The sequence below is a fragment of the Botrytis fragariae genome (genome assembly GCF_013461495.1).
Source record: "Botrytis fragariae strain BVB16 chromosome Unknown tig00000000, whole genome shotgun sequence".
NCBI lineage: Eukaryota > Fungi > Ascomycota > Leotiomycetes > Helotiales > Sclerotiniaceae > Botrytis > Botrytis fragariae.
In genome coordinates this window covers 1551943-1569188 of record NW_023500986.1, presented here as the reverse complement: position 1 = coordinate 1569188, position 17246 = coordinate 1551943, and the positions used below count along the sequence as shown (strand labels likewise).

The 17246-nt window shown below is 44.4% G+C and overlaps 5 protein-coding genes across 5 annotated transcripts; 3 read left to right on the top strand and 2 right to left on the bottom strand.

Annotated features, from left to right (window-relative positions):
* Positions 1–340: 340 nt before the first annotated feature.
* Bfra_006704 (putative universal stress protein) lies at positions 341–2658 on the top strand (the record flags this gene model as incomplete). Its single annotated transcript, XM_037337074.1, has 3 exons — positions 341–1478; positions 1530–2397; positions 2455–2658. 3 exons carry the CDS (start codon positions 341–343, stop codon positions 2627–2629), a joined length of 2181 nt encoding a protein of 726 aa, XP_037198440.1. The 3' UTR covers positions 2630–2658.
* A 665-nt stretch (positions 2659–3323) lies between these two features.
* Bfra_006703 (putative ankyrin repeat family protein) lies at positions 3324–5650 on the bottom strand (the record flags this gene model as incomplete). The annotated part of the gene is made up of 2 exons (XM_037337073.1): positions 3324–5431; positions 5485–5650. The coding sequence occupies 2 exons, from the start codon at positions 5648–5650 to the stop codon at positions 3324–3326; spliced, it is 2274 nt and encodes a 757-aa protein (XP_037198439.1).
* A 1544-nt stretch (positions 5651–7194) lies between these two features.
* Positions 7195–7774, top strand: Bfra_006702 (uncharacterized protein; the record flags this gene model as incomplete). The annotated part of the gene is made up of 3 exons (XM_037337072.1): positions 7195–7495; positions 7537–7592; positions 7643–7774. The coding sequence occupies 3 exons, from the start codon at positions 7195–7197 to the stop codon at positions 7772–7774; spliced, it is 489 nt and encodes a 162-aa protein (XP_037198438.1).
* Positions 7775–9233: 1459 nt separating this feature from the next.
* Positions 9234–11657, bottom strand: Bfra_006701 (putative polyadenylate-binding protein; the record flags this gene model as incomplete). The annotated part of the gene is made up of 2 exons (XM_037337071.1): positions 9234–9375; positions 9436–11657. The coding sequence occupies 2 exons, from the start codon at positions 11655–11657 to the stop codon at positions 9234–9236; spliced, it is 2364 nt and encodes a 787-aa protein (XP_037198437.1).
* A 1846-nt stretch (positions 11658–13503) lies between these two features.
* Bfra_006700 (putative iq and hect domain protein) lies at positions 13504–17233 on the top strand (the record flags this gene model as incomplete). The annotated part of the gene is made up of 4 exons (XM_037337070.1): positions 13504–13991; positions 14046–14260; positions 14308–14770; positions 14818–17233. 4 exons carry the CDS (start codon positions 13504–13506, stop codon positions 17231–17233), a joined length of 3582 nt encoding a protein of 1193 aa, XP_037198436.1.
* Between the last annotated feature and the right edge of the window lie 13 nt (positions 17234–17246).

Genomic DNA, 17246 nt, shown 5'->3' with positions numbered 1-17246 from the left:
GAACATTTCTATACTATCCTTCATATCACACGTACCAACGACCGGGGCTAAAGCAATGTCCTGAGTGCGAACCCAAAGATCATTCCAACAACCACAATGCAGTATCAAAAACTTCCTTGGTCATCAAGAAAGTTTCTAAACGGCTAGCCTCAAATCTATGAGCATTCATTGCTCTTGCCTTATTCGCATCTTGCAATTCCTACCGAGTACCTAGTTAGCTTCATTACATCACCGACGGAACCCTCGAAGAACAACAACAATACAATAAGTTTTCTTATCTGCCACTTCTTGAGCATCTGCAGAATTGCAAAGTCGATCAAACGCATTAGAATCATTACACATGGCGAATAAAAACATGTCACAGGAATCGGCAGCAGAGCAGGAGAGACAGGAGGTGCTCGCATTATTGCATTCGACCAATGCTAGACCCAGAGGCTCGGTGAGCTCCACCGGCTCGGGGCATCGAGCTGGGGGCGGGAGAAGTTTATCGCCATTTGCGAATATGACCAGGTCTCCTGTCCGCAGTATGTTAGATATTGATAGCGCTCCAGCAAAACCTCGACATTCGTCTATTGGTGGCACAAGTACAGGAAGCACTGCCCCAGTTCGAAGTATGCTTGATGTTAAAACGCCATTGACAGCGGCACCTGCTGTACGAAGTATGCTTGATGTTTCTTCTACTGCGCCCACAGCATCTGGTTCCAGAAGTGCGCAGGCTTCCCCAACAACGATGAATCATAAGGCGCATGCCAAAAATGGTAGACAATCAAGGAGTTCGTCAGATGCAGCAGCAAAATCTACCATCGAATTTGGACCTAGAGCAATCACCAGGGTCGACCCTAACGAATATCAATTCTCTGGCTATCTACCAAGTAACCCGGGCGGTCCTTCGGTCCCGAAACGCAATACGCAAGCAGGAAAAAGGATTACGAATTCAATGGCAGAGGTAGTAAGATCCGGCGTAGATCTTAGCGGCTTTGGAGGTGGGCGTGATAGGGAAAGACACAATTCAATCGGAAGTGCTAGTGGCATTGCGGCGAAATCAAAGTCGCCTCACAATCGGTTTTCCCCACGTTCTAGTTCCCCTGTTCCCACAGATCCTTCGAAATATGCCGTTTTGGACAATGGCAAAGTTATAGATGTCAATAGTGCTTATCAACGATTGTCGGATGCTAATCTTGCGCGATCGAACGGAGAATTATCCATGTTAAGTCAAAAGAGCAAGCAAAATCGGCCAGATAATGAATACTTCGATATCAATGGACCTCGACTGAACAAAGACTATGTGCCAATGGAAGGCGAGGAATCCGTCGTTGACAGCACGGATGAATCGGACGATGAAGGTCCAAGAGGGCGCAGAAAGAAAGCGAGAAGTGTAGATGGAGACGATTCCGAGCGAGAAAACAAAACTTTGGGAATGGGGCAAGCGAAAGGTCCAAGAACACCTTTAAGTCAAATGGCTGCTGCTGAGGCAGAACGTACGTATAATATACCCTCAACATTGTGTCAAAAACTCACAAATTTCATAGGACAAGATGTCGTGGCCAAGGAAGCTTTGAATGAGAAGTACAAAGTTAAATCACTTCTTGACCCAGAAATCACCTTGACGGGACCTGCTGGACACAAACCAAATAAGCCTGCGGTACATCCGCATACGAGCTTCGATCCGGACGGCTCTGGTGAACCTAGTCCACATGACTCAGACACTGAAGCAGATCGCGGCGACGTTAAAAAGGCTCAAAGTCTTTCACTGACCATGACTGCAATAAGATCCACGCCAACGACATCACGCTGCGTCCGTACAATACACCGTGGAGATTTCAAGAAGGTTCAGCAAGAAGCCCGCGAGAACCAACGCCGTACCAGAAAGTATCTTGTCGCAACAGATCTCAGTGATGAGGCAGCACATGCTTTGGAATGGACTATTGGGACAGTATTGAGGGATGGCGATACAATGCTTGCTATCTATTGCGTTGATGAAGAGCTTGGAATCATAACTCCTGATAACAGTGGAGATGATGCCCAGATCAAGCAGCAAATATCTGCTATTGCTTCGGCTCAACGATCTGCTAGAGCATCTCGTTCCAATACCCCCTTACTGACGCCTAGTCTAGGACCGGGTCAACTAAATCACAGCTTCAGATTAGATCCGGGCAGTAGAGCGGCCAGTCCAATGGGGAGAGACTCGAGAAGCAAAGCCGAACAGGATCGATTCCGAGCCGTAGAAGATATCACGGATAGAGTATCGGATCTTCTAAGGAAGACGAAGCTGCAAGTACAAGTAAATATCGAAGTCCTTCATTGTAAGAATCCTAAGCACTTGATCACCGAAGTCATCGACTACATCAACCCAACTCTAGTTATATTGGGGAGTCGTGGGAGAAGTGCTTTGAAGGGGTATGTTTCCAATTCTATCAACACTCTTCAAGAAAACCGAAAGCTAATAATGGGCAGTGTCATTTTGGGATCATTCTCTAATTATCTGGTTACAAAATCATCAGTCCCCGTCATGGTTGCTCGAAAACGTTTACGAAAACATAACAAGCAGAAGCGCACTCCTCACATACGTCTCGCAAACAATCTTACCAATCCACTAGTCAAATCTTTGGCCAGTGCGAAGATTGACTGATCAAGTAGAAGATGTGATTTTTATTTGAGGCAGGTGGCGTTTGGCTGACATTGCTCTTTTTTTTGCTTTTTCTCTGTTTTGACTGCTGGAGTGATGCGGTGCACACACATGCGCTTCTACTGTACCTGCCAATGCGGCATTAACTCTCTAAATTTTGTTAGGAGAGCTCGGCGTTTATGGAATCGGGATGGAATTGAAGATATGGGACATCGGGTGGCGATTGCAAATATGGCTTGGGAATCTGTGACAAGGGACTTGCGAACGAATACTGAGTATTCAACACACCACTCTTTAGCGAATCTTTTCTTCCTCGTGAATGAGGAATGCGGAACATGGTATGGAAATCGGAATGAGATAGTGAGTAGCTTAATAATTGGCCCAATTAATCATGCATAAAAAAGATCGCTTTCAAGATTTTCATTCGGAAAAGATGAATTGGCCCTTGCTCATTGTGTCAAGCTCGAATTTCTTCACACTTTCAAGGTGGATGGGTAGTCGGCCCATAAATCTATAGTGAAATCTGAAAATTCAAGAGCGATAATATCTAGGTATATGATTCTTTTAAGGGGTTTTAATTCTTTCTTGAAGCTAGCCAGCTAAACACAAATTGCAACATTCAAAGCACATACAGTAATAACATCTAGCCATACACAATCAACCATCCATCAATACAGCACGACTCCATCTAGCACAATCATTGCATACCCGAAAACATTCTCTGGAACATACCCTCCAGCCTTCCCGCTGGATTCGTGTCACGTTCTGGCAAGCCACAGGATTTAGCCACAAACCCATATTCGTGGTCATTCCTGCATATTTTCAATTGCTCAATCTCTTCCTCCATACAGTTCATAAACTCGCCATCGCCAAAAATCTCATTTTGGGCGTGTGCATATTCGAATACTTTCTCCAATACTGCTTCGACCTTGTTCTCAAGGGTACCGCCCCATTGGAGATAATTGCTGGTTGCGGGTGGCCATTCTCTCGCTTCTTCCCATACTTTCAAAACATTTTTTCTCGTGGGGGGCTTGTTGGCTTTCAGGCATGTCGCGATGTAATTGAACATATTAGCGAAACCTTGACGGAGTGATTTGTTTGTCTTGAAGTTTTGCTGGAGACCTGGATGAACGTGCTCGATAAGGCCTTCTTGCAACCATAACCAATCGACGCCGTCATCTCCGAGACTCATATGGATCGAATCATTCAGACTGTCATAATGTGTTTCAGCTTGGAAAAGAAGTGCCAGCTTCATACGCGGCGATAGAAACCCTCCAATGCATTCCCCACAGGTGCATCCACATTTAAGCTGTAGTAAGAGCTGAGTATCCGATAGATTAGTAGGCATCGATCCGGTCAGTAGTACAAACTGGCAGCTGGTAGCGTCGGAAGTGAAGCCAGAAAAGTTATCTGAGATGACGACTGTCATCATCCCATGCTCGCGTCGTGTTCTGATGACGTTGAGTTTATACTGTAATGCTTCGATAGGTGTATATCCGTCGATATTACGAGCCGATGTCAACTGCTTGTCGTTCACATTATCCATTAGCCACTGTACGCTTTGGGGTTTAAACTGGCATGCCGTGATATGTAGCAAGGTGTTGTTGAGACTGTCAACTTGCTTCCACTCCTTTTCATCTTTGACATGGAATGTCTTGAAGAATTTTACGAGCTCAATATCAGGAAGAGAAACAGCCGCGAAGTTCAAGGGTGTCAGTCTCTCCTTTAATTTCTTTAGTCTCTTTTCTTCCAGTTCCTTTTGGTAAGCAGATGTACGAAAGCTTTCTTCTTCACCAGGCATTGTGATTATTATCGCCTCCGGTTCTTCTGCAGGTGTTGATGGTGGCTTTGGCGGATCGAAATCGTCCTGAATTGCGAGTGAATGAGACTTATGATCCGGGTCGGATGATAGACCAAAACAGCTCGAAGCACCAATTCTTCGAAAGCCAAGGGAACGATGAAATGAGATAGCAGAATCGAAAGCTCGAGAGCTAATCTCACGCTGTTCGAGTTTAGATTTACCCTCACATTGAGGTTCGACGTCATGGCGAAGACAACCAGGCATCGAGATTGTGTGAATTTTCGCACGACGCTCTCTTTCCTTATTTCGTCCAAACCAGAACATGTCTTCTAACATGTTGTCTTCCGTAGTACTTGAATGGGATGGCTTGTGTAGTCCTTCTGCCTTCTTGACGAGGTCACCAATCATGGCTCGTCCTAATCCCTTTCGTCTGTATTCCCTTTCAGTCACGTCAATATGCTCCAGTATAAATAGTGAGCCAAAATCTAACTCATTTCCCCATACACCTGTACCCTTTTGCACACAATGATTCTTGAGGTGACTATTGAGGTATCCATAACGGTCGAAGAGCTCGAATGCAATCAAAGACAACTCTCTGCTTGGGGCTTCCATATCGCTCCAGAAGTTTTCTCTAATTTCTTCCCGGCAGATGTATTGACCGAAGGCATGGCCAATTCGTTTGCCATCGACGGTGCAGTGGACATGAATCATGTGAAGCCAATCTGCAACCTCTTGATCCTTCGTCACAAAGAGTCTCAATTTGACTACTTTATCCGTACCATCCTTCTGGATAGTAATTCCGCGCTCCTCGACTCCATGTTGACGAACCTCCGAATCTTCATCTTCATTTTCATACGAGTATTCGTCTTCAACTCCATCATCATTTCCATCAAACTCATCCTCTGAAGTTTCTTCGGTCATTCCAACATTTGATTCTCCGGCGTCAGAAACAGTAGGCTGATGATAATTGTGATCAACATCGACTTCGCTTCCACTTGTGGCAACTGCGAGAAGTTTAGTACTTAAGAACTGTACGGATCCTTTTAATCCAACTTACTCAACTCATCAGATACCAAGACATTTACGTCTTCGACTATCTTAGATTTCTTTGCCACTGTGTTTGTGACTGCGAGACCAGTAACAGGAGCCGATAAGTCTGTAGACGTATCGATCTCAGCATCAGACTTGCGCTTTCGAGGAACTGCAATCGACGAGTCGGTCATAATGGATGTGGATATGAAGTTTTGCGTTCTCTTTCAGGTCATAGAATCTTACAATACACCACTTGCGATGAGGTGACAATCAGTTGTTGTCAATAAGAAAGAGGGTTAAGAATTCGGAAGTTCAACGTTGAAGGTGAAGTGTTTATACCTCAAGCTTCACTGCCAGCATCCATAATAGGCAAGAACCATATTAAGCACGTGCAAGCAATGATGCGCCATATGGACCGATTCTCAGTACCACCTAGTAGTTGCCCTTCAAGCACTTTCATACTAGGCATTCATCTGCATCTCTCCAGTGTACCAGGTAAGGCATTGTCCGATTTAATTTTATAACAAAAAGCCCGAGATTTACCATCTTTCCTGAAGCAGAAAATTGGAAACTTTGTCGCTCCGATTGAGAACCACTCAAGGAAGTCACACATGTTCAAACTTCTTGAGGACTCATTCGCTCAACAGACATACAAAAGCTGTGGCAGTGCAGCTCATGCTTGAGTACATTGTATGGCATATATTGCACTTACTGCACCCCTTCAATTCTTCTTTGTTGAAGTTTTTTCAATCATACATGTCGCGTCCCGTACGTTGGCAAACAAACATCTGTGGCGGAAGTTTGCTTCAACATCACGGGGCTTGGCGCTGAATCTATACTGTATCTACCCAACACAGTGAATTTCGTACATGTCTCGTCAAATATTCACTCACGGTAGTAGCGTTCTTTGATCTATTTCCGTCGTGCTTGACAATCTAGCGTTTCATGTTCAAGGTACAGATTCCTAGAACTGTAAAATCCTGAAAAGAACTCTTTCAGACCTATCCCATTCAAATTTCATGAAAATACAACACATCTCCAATAACCATCAATCATGTCGGATTTTCCGACAAAAGCTCATGGAAAGCGGAAGGCTAGCGGTGAAAGTTGTGCTTCGAATTTGCAGCCATCCGATCTATCCAAGAAAACAAAGATTGATAGTTCGGAGAAGATTTGTAAGTTGCAATTCAGTCATCGTTGTGTTTTGTCCCGGAGTTCTAACTGACTTGCTTACCTTCTAGTTTCCACAGAAGAAGGTGCATCGCCTATGAATAGTGAGAAAAAGTTATAGATTTAACGATCGAGCGCTCTGCTTCACGACTTTTTTCTTCGCTGGTGTCAGAGTTGGCCCTTGAAGAGTTTGATGATAAAGAATATTGATCAGGAGCAAGAATTAGCACTGGCTCGAAACATCGAGTGGCTTACTCCGCTGGAGGCCTTGCAGGATGAATTCGATATCTTTGACAAGATCGTCGGTTTTCCACTCCAAGCTATCGCTTGCTTGTCTTTATTGAAATACAGATATCTGCCCAGCTCTCCTCTAAACACCCAAGCTCTCAGACTAAAGTTTGGGTGCACTTGTGGGGAATGCATTGAAGGTTTCGTGTCACCCCGCATGAAGCTAACACTTCTTCATTGCGCTGTGACAATTACAGAGTGCATCAATTATGATCCGTCTTTTTTCAATAGATCTTTGTACAAACCTAATTTCTCAATCGGCGTTCCCAAGGATCCAATGAAAACCTTTTGGCAAAAAAGCCACCAGCTAAGGATCATTAAGTTGTTCGGCCCCATTATTAGGGTGCTAGACTCCAATTGCGTGCCTAGGGTACACAACCTGAAGACTCTTTCTGCAACGTATAATAATGTTGATGACGATGATCTTGAAGCTGCATTGGCAATGACAATTGCATATGCTGAAGAAAACTTTGTAGAAGATTGTGATCATTCATTCTTACACGATCTCGTTGACGAGATAGGGGAAGCGAAAGAATGCAAAAATGACTACGAGTTCGGCACGGCCCATCGGCAGTGCTGTTGGAACTTGTCCAAGAAAGGCTAGTAGCAGGAAGTATAGGTGCCGAAGAGACTCTCGGTGCAGAATTGCGAGCAAAATTTGGATATGTAGCTTCTGTGAGCATATCTGGCTATTGACAAATGCAAGATGGGACCCTTCAACCTAGGTGATCTATTTCAAGGGGTTCTTTCTTGCATATCACTTGGGAAATGATGGGAAATTGTTTTCGGGTGTAGATAGCAAGACTGGAATGACACCAGTCCGGGAATTTTCTAAGCTAGTTAGCATAGCTAGCTAGTTACCCCCTCATCGACTTCGAGATAACTGAATATCATCAATCATCTTGAAAACAATGATTCTCAATAACTTCTTCTGTACAACTTTGTGACTCAACGACTGTATCACGTATATCGACATGCACATTACTCGATATCGAACAGAACACAAGACGATTTTAGCTTCCCTTCGCACCCTCCCAACTCCCCACATCAACATAAAACTCCCTCAGATCATACACCTTCCCCCTATAGCTACCTCTTCTCCGTTCTCATCCATACTACTCTCCACTGATGTAGACAAACACCTCGATCCGAAAGCCTACCCATTCAATTCATGTTCCACCATGCCTCCCCAACTCCAAAGACCAAAGCAAATCGCCAAGCTGTACTCCACCAATAATACCACACCTCCATTTCCATCTCGCAGACCATCGCGACCCGATGAATAAATTCACCGCCCACACTTTTCAAACGCTTATTTCGCAGTATCAACTTACCTATTCAATCTTTGAATTATCCTGCCACTTAGCGATTGTATATAACCAACCTAGTTTATCATTTTCGTGTCAACTATACACTATTTCTGAATACTCAAGAATCTCACTCGAAATCGGATATCGAATTATTGTGTCCCCCTATTATTCAGCCGAGAGCGACTCATTTTTGGCCAGAAGTATAACAATCGGCATACCATAGTCCAAATCAAACTAGCATACCTCACTGTATAAATAATTTTAATCACAAGTGAAATACAACAGCGTCGCACACGCGCTTATAATCCTCACAACATCCACGTAGCTCAAACAGTCATGATTAATTTGCAATGTTTTTTTTTTTTTTGATTTCTTGTTTACTCCCCCAACCACTTATCTTATCTATGATAGAACCCTAATCTAATTCTGTTCACGCTGTCACATTCCCAATCCATGCCCACCCAGAAAACTGAATTGCCATGCCAATACCCCTCATTTCATATTCGCCATCCATTCATTATTAAAAGAAAAGGTGAAGAACCCATGAAGGTTGTCGCCATCAGGTCAAATCGAGCAGATGGACTGAAGATAGTCATAAAAAAGCAGAAAGAAATTAAGGTTTGTTGTTTATTCCCTCCATTGCCAACTAGCCACACCTTGCAATAACATTTTAATCGTTAGAAGCGTAGGTAATTTTCAATGAGAAAAAGAAAATTGTACCTCCGTCGAGTAGTGCAAGAGTCGTTGAGCACAAGAGTAATCTATGAGTACATGTAATTGGTTGAAATATTTGCCCTTCCATAAGATGAAGAATAGAAGATAAATATTCATTGACCATAAGAAAAATATCGTTCCGTGTGTGAAGAATGCGATAAAAAGTAGGACCGAAATGTTGCCACCAAAGCATAAATAACTTTTCCGGAACCGTACCGTAGCAGAAGAGTTGGACAAGACGCCAAAGTAAAGTGTAGAAAAAGAGTCATTAATGGCAGAAGAGAGTGGGCAATTAAGCCTTCTCTTCAGCCTTCTCGTCACCCTCCTTGGCCTCACCAGCCTCGCCTTCACCTTCACCTCTGTTCTTAACATACTCGTCGTAGACAGTGAGTGCCTCGTCAACCTTAGCGCGGAGAGAAGCATCATCTTCGATACTACGAAATTGTTAGTACGACGATACCTGTAGGGCTGAAAGCTCCCTGATTATTACTTACAGATTGATCAACTCCTGGTTCTCCATCTCCAACAACATTCCGGTAATCTTGCCAGCCAATTCAGGTTGCAAAACTTGGATCTTAGGGAACAAAGCCTCTCCAAGAATTTGCTTCTGTTGCTGAGGAGCAACGGCTTGAACTTGAGCTTGCAACATAGTAGCTGGAACACCACCCTCTTGGGCCATCTGAGGAATTTGTTGCATTCCCGGAATCTGTTGTGGCATACCACGACCAGCTTGTGGAGGGAATCCACCAGCGAATTGGCCAGGACGTCCAGCTTGAGCACCACGACCAGGCAGACCGCCTTGTCTAGCACCTTGTTGGAATTGTGGCATTCCTTGTTGACCCATAGGCATAGCCATGTTTGGTGGCATACCTTGCATTGGCCCACGTGCATTTGGTCCACCACGGCCGGCAGTGAGTTGTGCAGCTTGCATGGCAGCTAAGAATTGTGGGTTGTTTTGCTGAGGATATTGACCGCCAGCAGGGAATTGGCCTGGGCCCATACCGTACATGTTAGGTGGCATTTGTTGACCAGCTGGTGCACCACGACCAGCTTGTTGTGGAGGGAAACCAGCTTGGAATTGACCAGGTCGGCCTCCTTGAGCACCTGGAATTGGCATGCCAGCTTGGGGTGGGAATTGCATGCCACGTCCACCTTGGGGAAGGAAACCTGGTTGTTGAGCTCCTGGAGGGAAGAACATTGGAGCTTGCATGTATTGTTGAGGCATACCAGCTTGAGCAGCGGCTTGCTGCATGCGGATTTGGTTACGAGCTTGAATGCTGGCTTCCAATTGACTCTTACGGACATCCTTGCGCTGAGCAAGAGCGACGTAAAGTGGCTTGTTGTTGACCATGCGCTGGTTCATATCAGAGACAGCCTTGGTAGCCTCATCTGGGTTGTTGAAGCAAACGAAACCGAATCCCTTGCTCTTACCCAAAGAGCGCTTTGCCTTTGGTGCAGAGGCCTCTTCAGTTTCAGCCTCGCCTTCCTTCTTGGTCTCCTTAGCGTCCTTGTTTTCTTTGTTCTTCTCATCGTCCTTCTCCTTCTTCTCCTCAGCTTCGGCGGTCTCAGCAGGGGTATCACGCATGACCTTAGCGGAGGTAATGGAACCGAATGATTGGAACAACTCTCGGAGCTTCTCATCATCAATGTCATCATCTAAGTTCTTGACGTAGAGGTTGACACCTTGATATTTCGAAGCCTTCTCAATGCGAGCAGCTTCGTATGAACGGCGGAGCTCTTCCTCACGTTCATGCTTCTTCTGTGCACGGCCGACGTAGAGATCTTGACCCTTGAAGTCTTTGCCGTTAAGCTCATCAACAGCAGTAGCGGCATGTTCATGGTTGATGAAGTTGACGAAACCAAAACCACGGCTCTTGCCGGTTTCAGCATCGCGGGCAAGGGACGCTGAGGTAACATCACCGAACTTCTCAAACAACTCACGGAACTCCTCCTCGGTGGCTTCAACTGGGATGTTCTTGACGTAGATGTTGGTGAAGTTTGCCTTCATCTCCTCGAACTTGCTTTGACGGTCCTTCTTAGGGATGTGATGGCCAACGAAGACCTTCTTCTCGTTCAAAAGCATACCATTGACGTGCTTGATAGCTTGAGCGGCTGCCTCATCTGTCTCGTAGTGAACGAAACCATAACCCTTGGAAGCTCCAGACTCGTCTTGGGCAACCTTGCAACTCAAAATGTTTCCGAAAGCAGCAAAGGTGTCGTGGAGAGCCTTATTGTCAATGGCAACATCCAAGTTCTTGATGAAAACGTTTCCTTGACCGTTCTTTCGGAGAGCTGGATCACGTTGGGACCACATGATTCTGCATGGGCGGCCCTTGATCAAAGTGTAGTTGAGCTCTTCAAGAGCCTTCTCACCATCAGCGGTGGTATTGTAGTTGACGTAGGCATATCCGAGGGATCGGCGGGAAATAGCATCACGGCAAACACGAATGGAAGCAACGGAGCCAATTTGAGAGAAGAGTTCGAAAAGCATAGCTTCGGTGACGGATGTGTCAAGTTCACCGACGTAGAGGGAAGCCGAAGCTTGTGGGTGAGGGGCATTGGTGGGGGTAGGACCTGCGGCATCTTGGTCTTCGGAGTTGACGTTGGAAACATCGGTGTTGAGGGTAGCGGCGCCGTTTGCATCTCCATTCAAGGAAGCATTGTTAAGGTCAGAAGCGAGCTGGTCGACAGCAGCATTTTGAGTTGCGGCAGACATGTTGACTAAATTTTACTGAAAAATCGAAAAATTAGCCAGATGAACAAAAATCAAATCATTTTTTCCAAATCGAAAGTTACAACAATGAGCCGACAAAGGGAATGTTGAGAGAAGGCATAAAGAGAGAGAAAAAGGTATAAAAGTGGCATGGTTACCTTTATGTCGAGATGTGTTGTTCGAAGAGAGGGTCGAGGTTTGAGGAGGGGTAGAAATTCGTGAAAATAATTCTATACAGAACTAAGTATTAAATCGAAATACTGATGTCACACTGCCGTAAGACAAATGCACAATATGACTGACTTTTTGAGGTTGGAGATTTTATGTGCGGAAGGAAGGTGAAGGTATTTCGAAAATTGGTCGATAGAATAAGTATCGATCGCAATTCTGGGGTTTTCTGTAGTTTTGATTTTCAAATTTTTTTGTATCTCTAAAAGAAGAGGGATTTTCTAATTTGAAAAGGGCGAAGAAGAACGAAAAAAGCACGAAGTATTCGTACTTAAACCGCTATTGTAAGATCTTTTCGGTGGGTTGTTATTTTTTTTGTGGTTGTAGAAGGAAGGGAAGGAGATTTCTTGAGATCACAATCGCGACAGATAAAACTCAATCTTTTTTCGAAATTTCTGTGCGTAGACTAACTAAGCTTTATTTGGCTTAGCTTGACCACTTGCTGATGGGTAAGTGAAAGAAACCCTCATATGATTCGCTACAGCTGATTCATCAAGTGAATGATCAAGAGGATTATGTAATCCATGGATATCTAATCTGTCGAAAAAGAAGGACAGGAAAGATGCTCCGTAGGTATTACATTGATAGTCGGCTCTTCAAGGGGCCGACGAGTTCCTACCGAACTGAAAAGGCGTTTATTATATACACACCTAGGTGGTCAGTAGTAGTGATTAATCTTGTGTTCCAAGTTGTCAGGAGAGAAAGCATTATTCAGTACAAATATGTAATTTGACGCTCCCCTTGGCCACTGCCGTGGAGGCTTTCTCGCTTCGCTCTAGTATGAAAGAGCAAGAACGTGCCGGAATGGTGTCTAGGTATCTAGTAGGTAGATAGGGAGGCATCTTCTCCAAGTCACCAGAAAATTGATAGATTCAAACGCAGAGAGGACAGGGCTTCAAGGGCTTGCTCTCATAAGAGAACATAGATATACAAGTAAAACTATAAGCGTGGGCAATACTACAACGAATTTTGCGAATCTTTGTACTATCCCATCGATTTCGTTCACTTCTTTGACTTCTTTGAACCTCCTCTCCAGCTCAAATAATTAACGAGGGGAATAATCTTGGTTTGCTTAAGTAATCACAAACAGAAACCGATAAGAAAAGACAATCAGAAAACTTTCTCTATCATTCCACCTGTATGCTTTTGATTTATAAGGTTACAAGGCAGCTGGAGATATCGGCAATCGGGTTCTCAAAAGCGGCGTCATATAATGAGGCTGCTGCCAAACGTAATCCGAGGAACATATGAGGAAGAGGCTGTACATGATATTACTTTGTTACTATTGCCTTCAGATACTTCAATTCAAAAGAAAAAGGATTTCATAGACGACGCTTACATAAAACCATTTCCACCGTCTACTCATACTATATTTGTGATTCACTTCATCCTATTATTTCCTGCTCTACTCTTTGATAGTAGTTATACTGCTATCATCGACCTATTCCGAATAATCCCATCTACCACAATCATTCTTCTCCCATCTTCGACCGGTCTCTGTTTGGATCGCCCATAGAATTCGGTATGCTGTTTTGTTCATGATACACCCATTTACAATCCATAACAAAGGGACAAGCTTTTGAAAATCGATACCATTTACATTAATCTCACCGTCGAAGAAATGTTTCAAACTTTCAGTGGCAGTTCTCGCAGACCTAGACAAGTCAATCTTTCTGGTCAAAATCCAAATCCATTCGCTACCAGTACCTGGAATTCCTCGGCTTCAGCTTCTGGTGCTCAAAAGACAGTGGCACACGCGCAACAAGAGAGAGAGCAACGTCAGAGGGAAAGGGAAAGACTTAACGCTTCGAAGAAAATTCAGAGAGTATGGAGGGGTCATAGAAGTAGAACCAAGCTTGCGGATGCAAGACGAGAACAATATAAGGCGACCTATAGTTCTTGCGAGGGAGGGAGCGATGATCTCGTTCCACTTGAGCAATTAAAGTTGTTGATGGCGTTTTGCAACCCCGAGCGGGACGATGATGTAGCCCAGTTGGTGGAACTAGGCAGGAAGTTCGTTCATAACAAGAATACCAGACTCATATCACAAGCAGAGTATGGACCTTATCTCTTCAAATTAGCAAGGCTCACACTCAGTGCTCTCATACAGTACGTATCCCCCCAACATGTTTGTCACTGATGGGATCCTGACATATCCAATAGTACCTTGCCCAGCTACAACAGAGTTCTTTTCAAGCTCCTTTCGAACATATTAGTGCAGAATGGAAGTATACTGTCACACATTGCGATTCCCTATTATGACTTTCTTTCGAGCGCCGTGGTTGGGGGCAGTCTTTCCGATGAATGGCGTGCGGAGCTTGTCTCGGCAGTATTATTTCCTCTCCAAGTATCTCCGTCAGCGCCGGGGCAATCATTTAGTGAGTTTTCCTAACACCTATTTTTATCTGTATCCTAATCAGTATAGGTAAAATCTCATTGGATGTTTATTCAGCAATGGCATCTCGATTCTTTACCATTCCAGATTTAGAATCTAGACTTGGAGGTCTACAGGTACTCGCGTCTAGAATGAGTGGCAATTATCTAGCTGCCGCTATAGTTCGGGACTACTCAAGCATTTCTTCTTTGCAGTCAAACCCGGAGGCAAAGCTATGGTTGCTTGCTCATTTTATTGCAATATACCGTATGCAAGAGCACCGTGAAGAGGAATCTGAGCTACTGAGAGCCCTTTCGCTTCAATTATCGGCGTGCTCCGTCGATCTCATTGGCAGGATTGATGGTCGCAAACTAACATCCAATAATTTTCAAAGAGAAGAACGTGAAGAAAGTGGAGTTCAGTCTGTCAAAAACTTGCCCATATTTATAAGCAATCAGTTGTCGTCTTTGTTAGATAAAGAATCAATAACTGGGCTACTCAGAAAATTTAACATGTAAGTCAGTTGCATTTCTCCCGTGGCCATCGCTAATTTGGTGTTAGAGATTATGCCAAAGGGTCAACAACGGGGCAGGAAGATGCAAGCTTCTTGGCAAGTTATGCCCTTACCCTGCTAAGAATTTTTCCAGATCGTGCCGATGAAATTCGAATGTGGCTTTGCTCTAGCTCAATGACGACTTCCAATGGAAATGAGGTGTTGGCTCTCAAATTCCTTTGGCAGGCAATGAGTTCAACAAGCACCTTCAAAGCTATCATGGCTGATTCGAGAGCTGCATTGGAAATCCTTCAATACCAAAAGCAGCACAGCAGTGAGCCATCCCAAGAAGTTATATCAAGAGATCGAGAGTGGAGAACCATTCTTCTTTTCTTAGAACTTTACACGTTTGTTTTAAAGTTCATAGATGACGAGGATTTCCTCGGAGGTAGCACAGACTCGAACCAAGCGAGTGGAACTGCCTCAAAGATTCGAGGCAGTGCGCTCTCATTGGAAGCTGTCGAGAAACTCACCCTTTTTTTGAAGAACATCTCGTTCACCACTTATTACAATGCTGCTGATCTTTCTGGTGATGATAATTCTGTCATTGAGGGTGGCTTAGGCACCTACTTCGGCATCAACAACGAATTTGCAAAAGATGAAAAACACGCTTCTGATGATAGCCAAACAACAAGCAACTCGAGTTGGCCATTCGCAGGTATTTCGGGCATGACGTTTTACTGTTTGCGAACTATTGTAATCGGGGTTATGCGCATGATTTATGAGCGAGATTCAAGACGACGATTTTTGCCCAAAGATCATTGGCTCATGACGGCACGTTTTGACATGAAAGGCTTTATTCTTGATGTTATCAAGGAACAAGAAAGGCGGCAAGAGGTTGGCGACGGTGAAGGAGCTGAAGCCGAGTTTGAAGAAGATGCAGACGAGTACGAGCCAGTTCAAAGTCTTATGCTAGGTCGTACAACTCGGCCAAGTCAATTGCTGTCTCAGATGAGACAGCAGGATCTGTTAAGAAAGCATCAGCAAAAAATAAACAAGAGGAAAATCATGGCTGCTGTTGGGCCCAGGATTGAGGTGTTACAAAATATGCCATTTGTCATACCCTTCGAAACTCGTGTTGAGATATTTCGTCAGTTCGTCATAATGGATCAACTCAAGAGACGGTCAGGAGTCATCGATCCGGATTCCTGGCGTATGCGAATGGCGAATATGGCACAAAATCGACATGCCGCACGAGAAACTCTTGGCAGACACCATGCATCGATTCGTCGAGAGTCTGTATTTGAAGATGCATTTGAGGCATTCTTCCCACTTTCAGAAGGCCTCAAAGAGCCAATTCAGATCACCTTTGTTGACAGCTTTGGTGCTATTGAGGCTGGCATTGATGGCGGCGGAGTGACGAAAGAATTCCTTACCAGTGTTACTAATGAAGCATTTCGTAGTCCTTTAGATTACGGTAGTAATCCATCACTTTTTGTCACAAATGACCAAAATCTACTCTACCCTAATCCAACAGCTATGGAGCAAGACTATGAATTCTTAAGATCGATTGGGATAAACGAAACAAGCCCTGATTGGAGAACACATAGTGTACAGCTGCGTAATCGCATGCACTTCTTGGGCCGCATTGTAGGGAAATGTTTGTACGAAGGTATTCTCATTGACATTAATTTTGCTGGATTTTTCCTTCTCAAATGGTCCGCTGCAAATTCTGGCCCAGAAGCCGCAAGCCGTACTAATTTGAACGATCTGCGTGATCTTGATGAAGGATTGTATCAAGGGCTGCTAAAACTCAAGAACTATCCCGGAAATGTCGAAGATTTCTCACTCGACTTTACCATAACCGACACGATTCCCAACGGCATGCCTGATGGCCGCCCTAAAGTTATCACCCGAGATCTTATGCCTAATGGCTCTAATATCCCCGTGACAAATGAGAATCGTCTCCTCTACATTGCTTATGTCGTCCGCCACCGTCTCCACATTCAGCCCTATGAACTCACGCAGGCTTTCCTTCGCGGTCTCGGCCAAATCATAAATCCCTCCTGGTTGAGCATGTTTAACCAAGTTGAACTTCAAACCCTAATTTCCGGTGAGACATCGGATATTAACATCAATGATCTACGCGAGAACACACAGTACGGCGGTGTGTATCAGATCGGCGACGATAGACGCGAGCACCCAACGATCATGATGTTCTGGCAGGTCATGGAAGAACTCAAAGATGAGGATAGGAGAAAGGTGCTCAAATATGTTACCAGCACGCCAAGAGCACCGCTATTAGGATTTGGATCATTGAATCCGCTGTTCAGTATTAGGGATAGTAGCTCAGATGAGGATAGACTACCCAGTGCAAGTACGTGTGTCAACTTACTGAAGTTACCAAGGTATCAAAGCAAAGAGAAATTGAGAGAGAAATTGCTGTATGCGGTCAATGCGGGGGCTGGATTTGATCTTTCGTGATCTGAAATTCTGA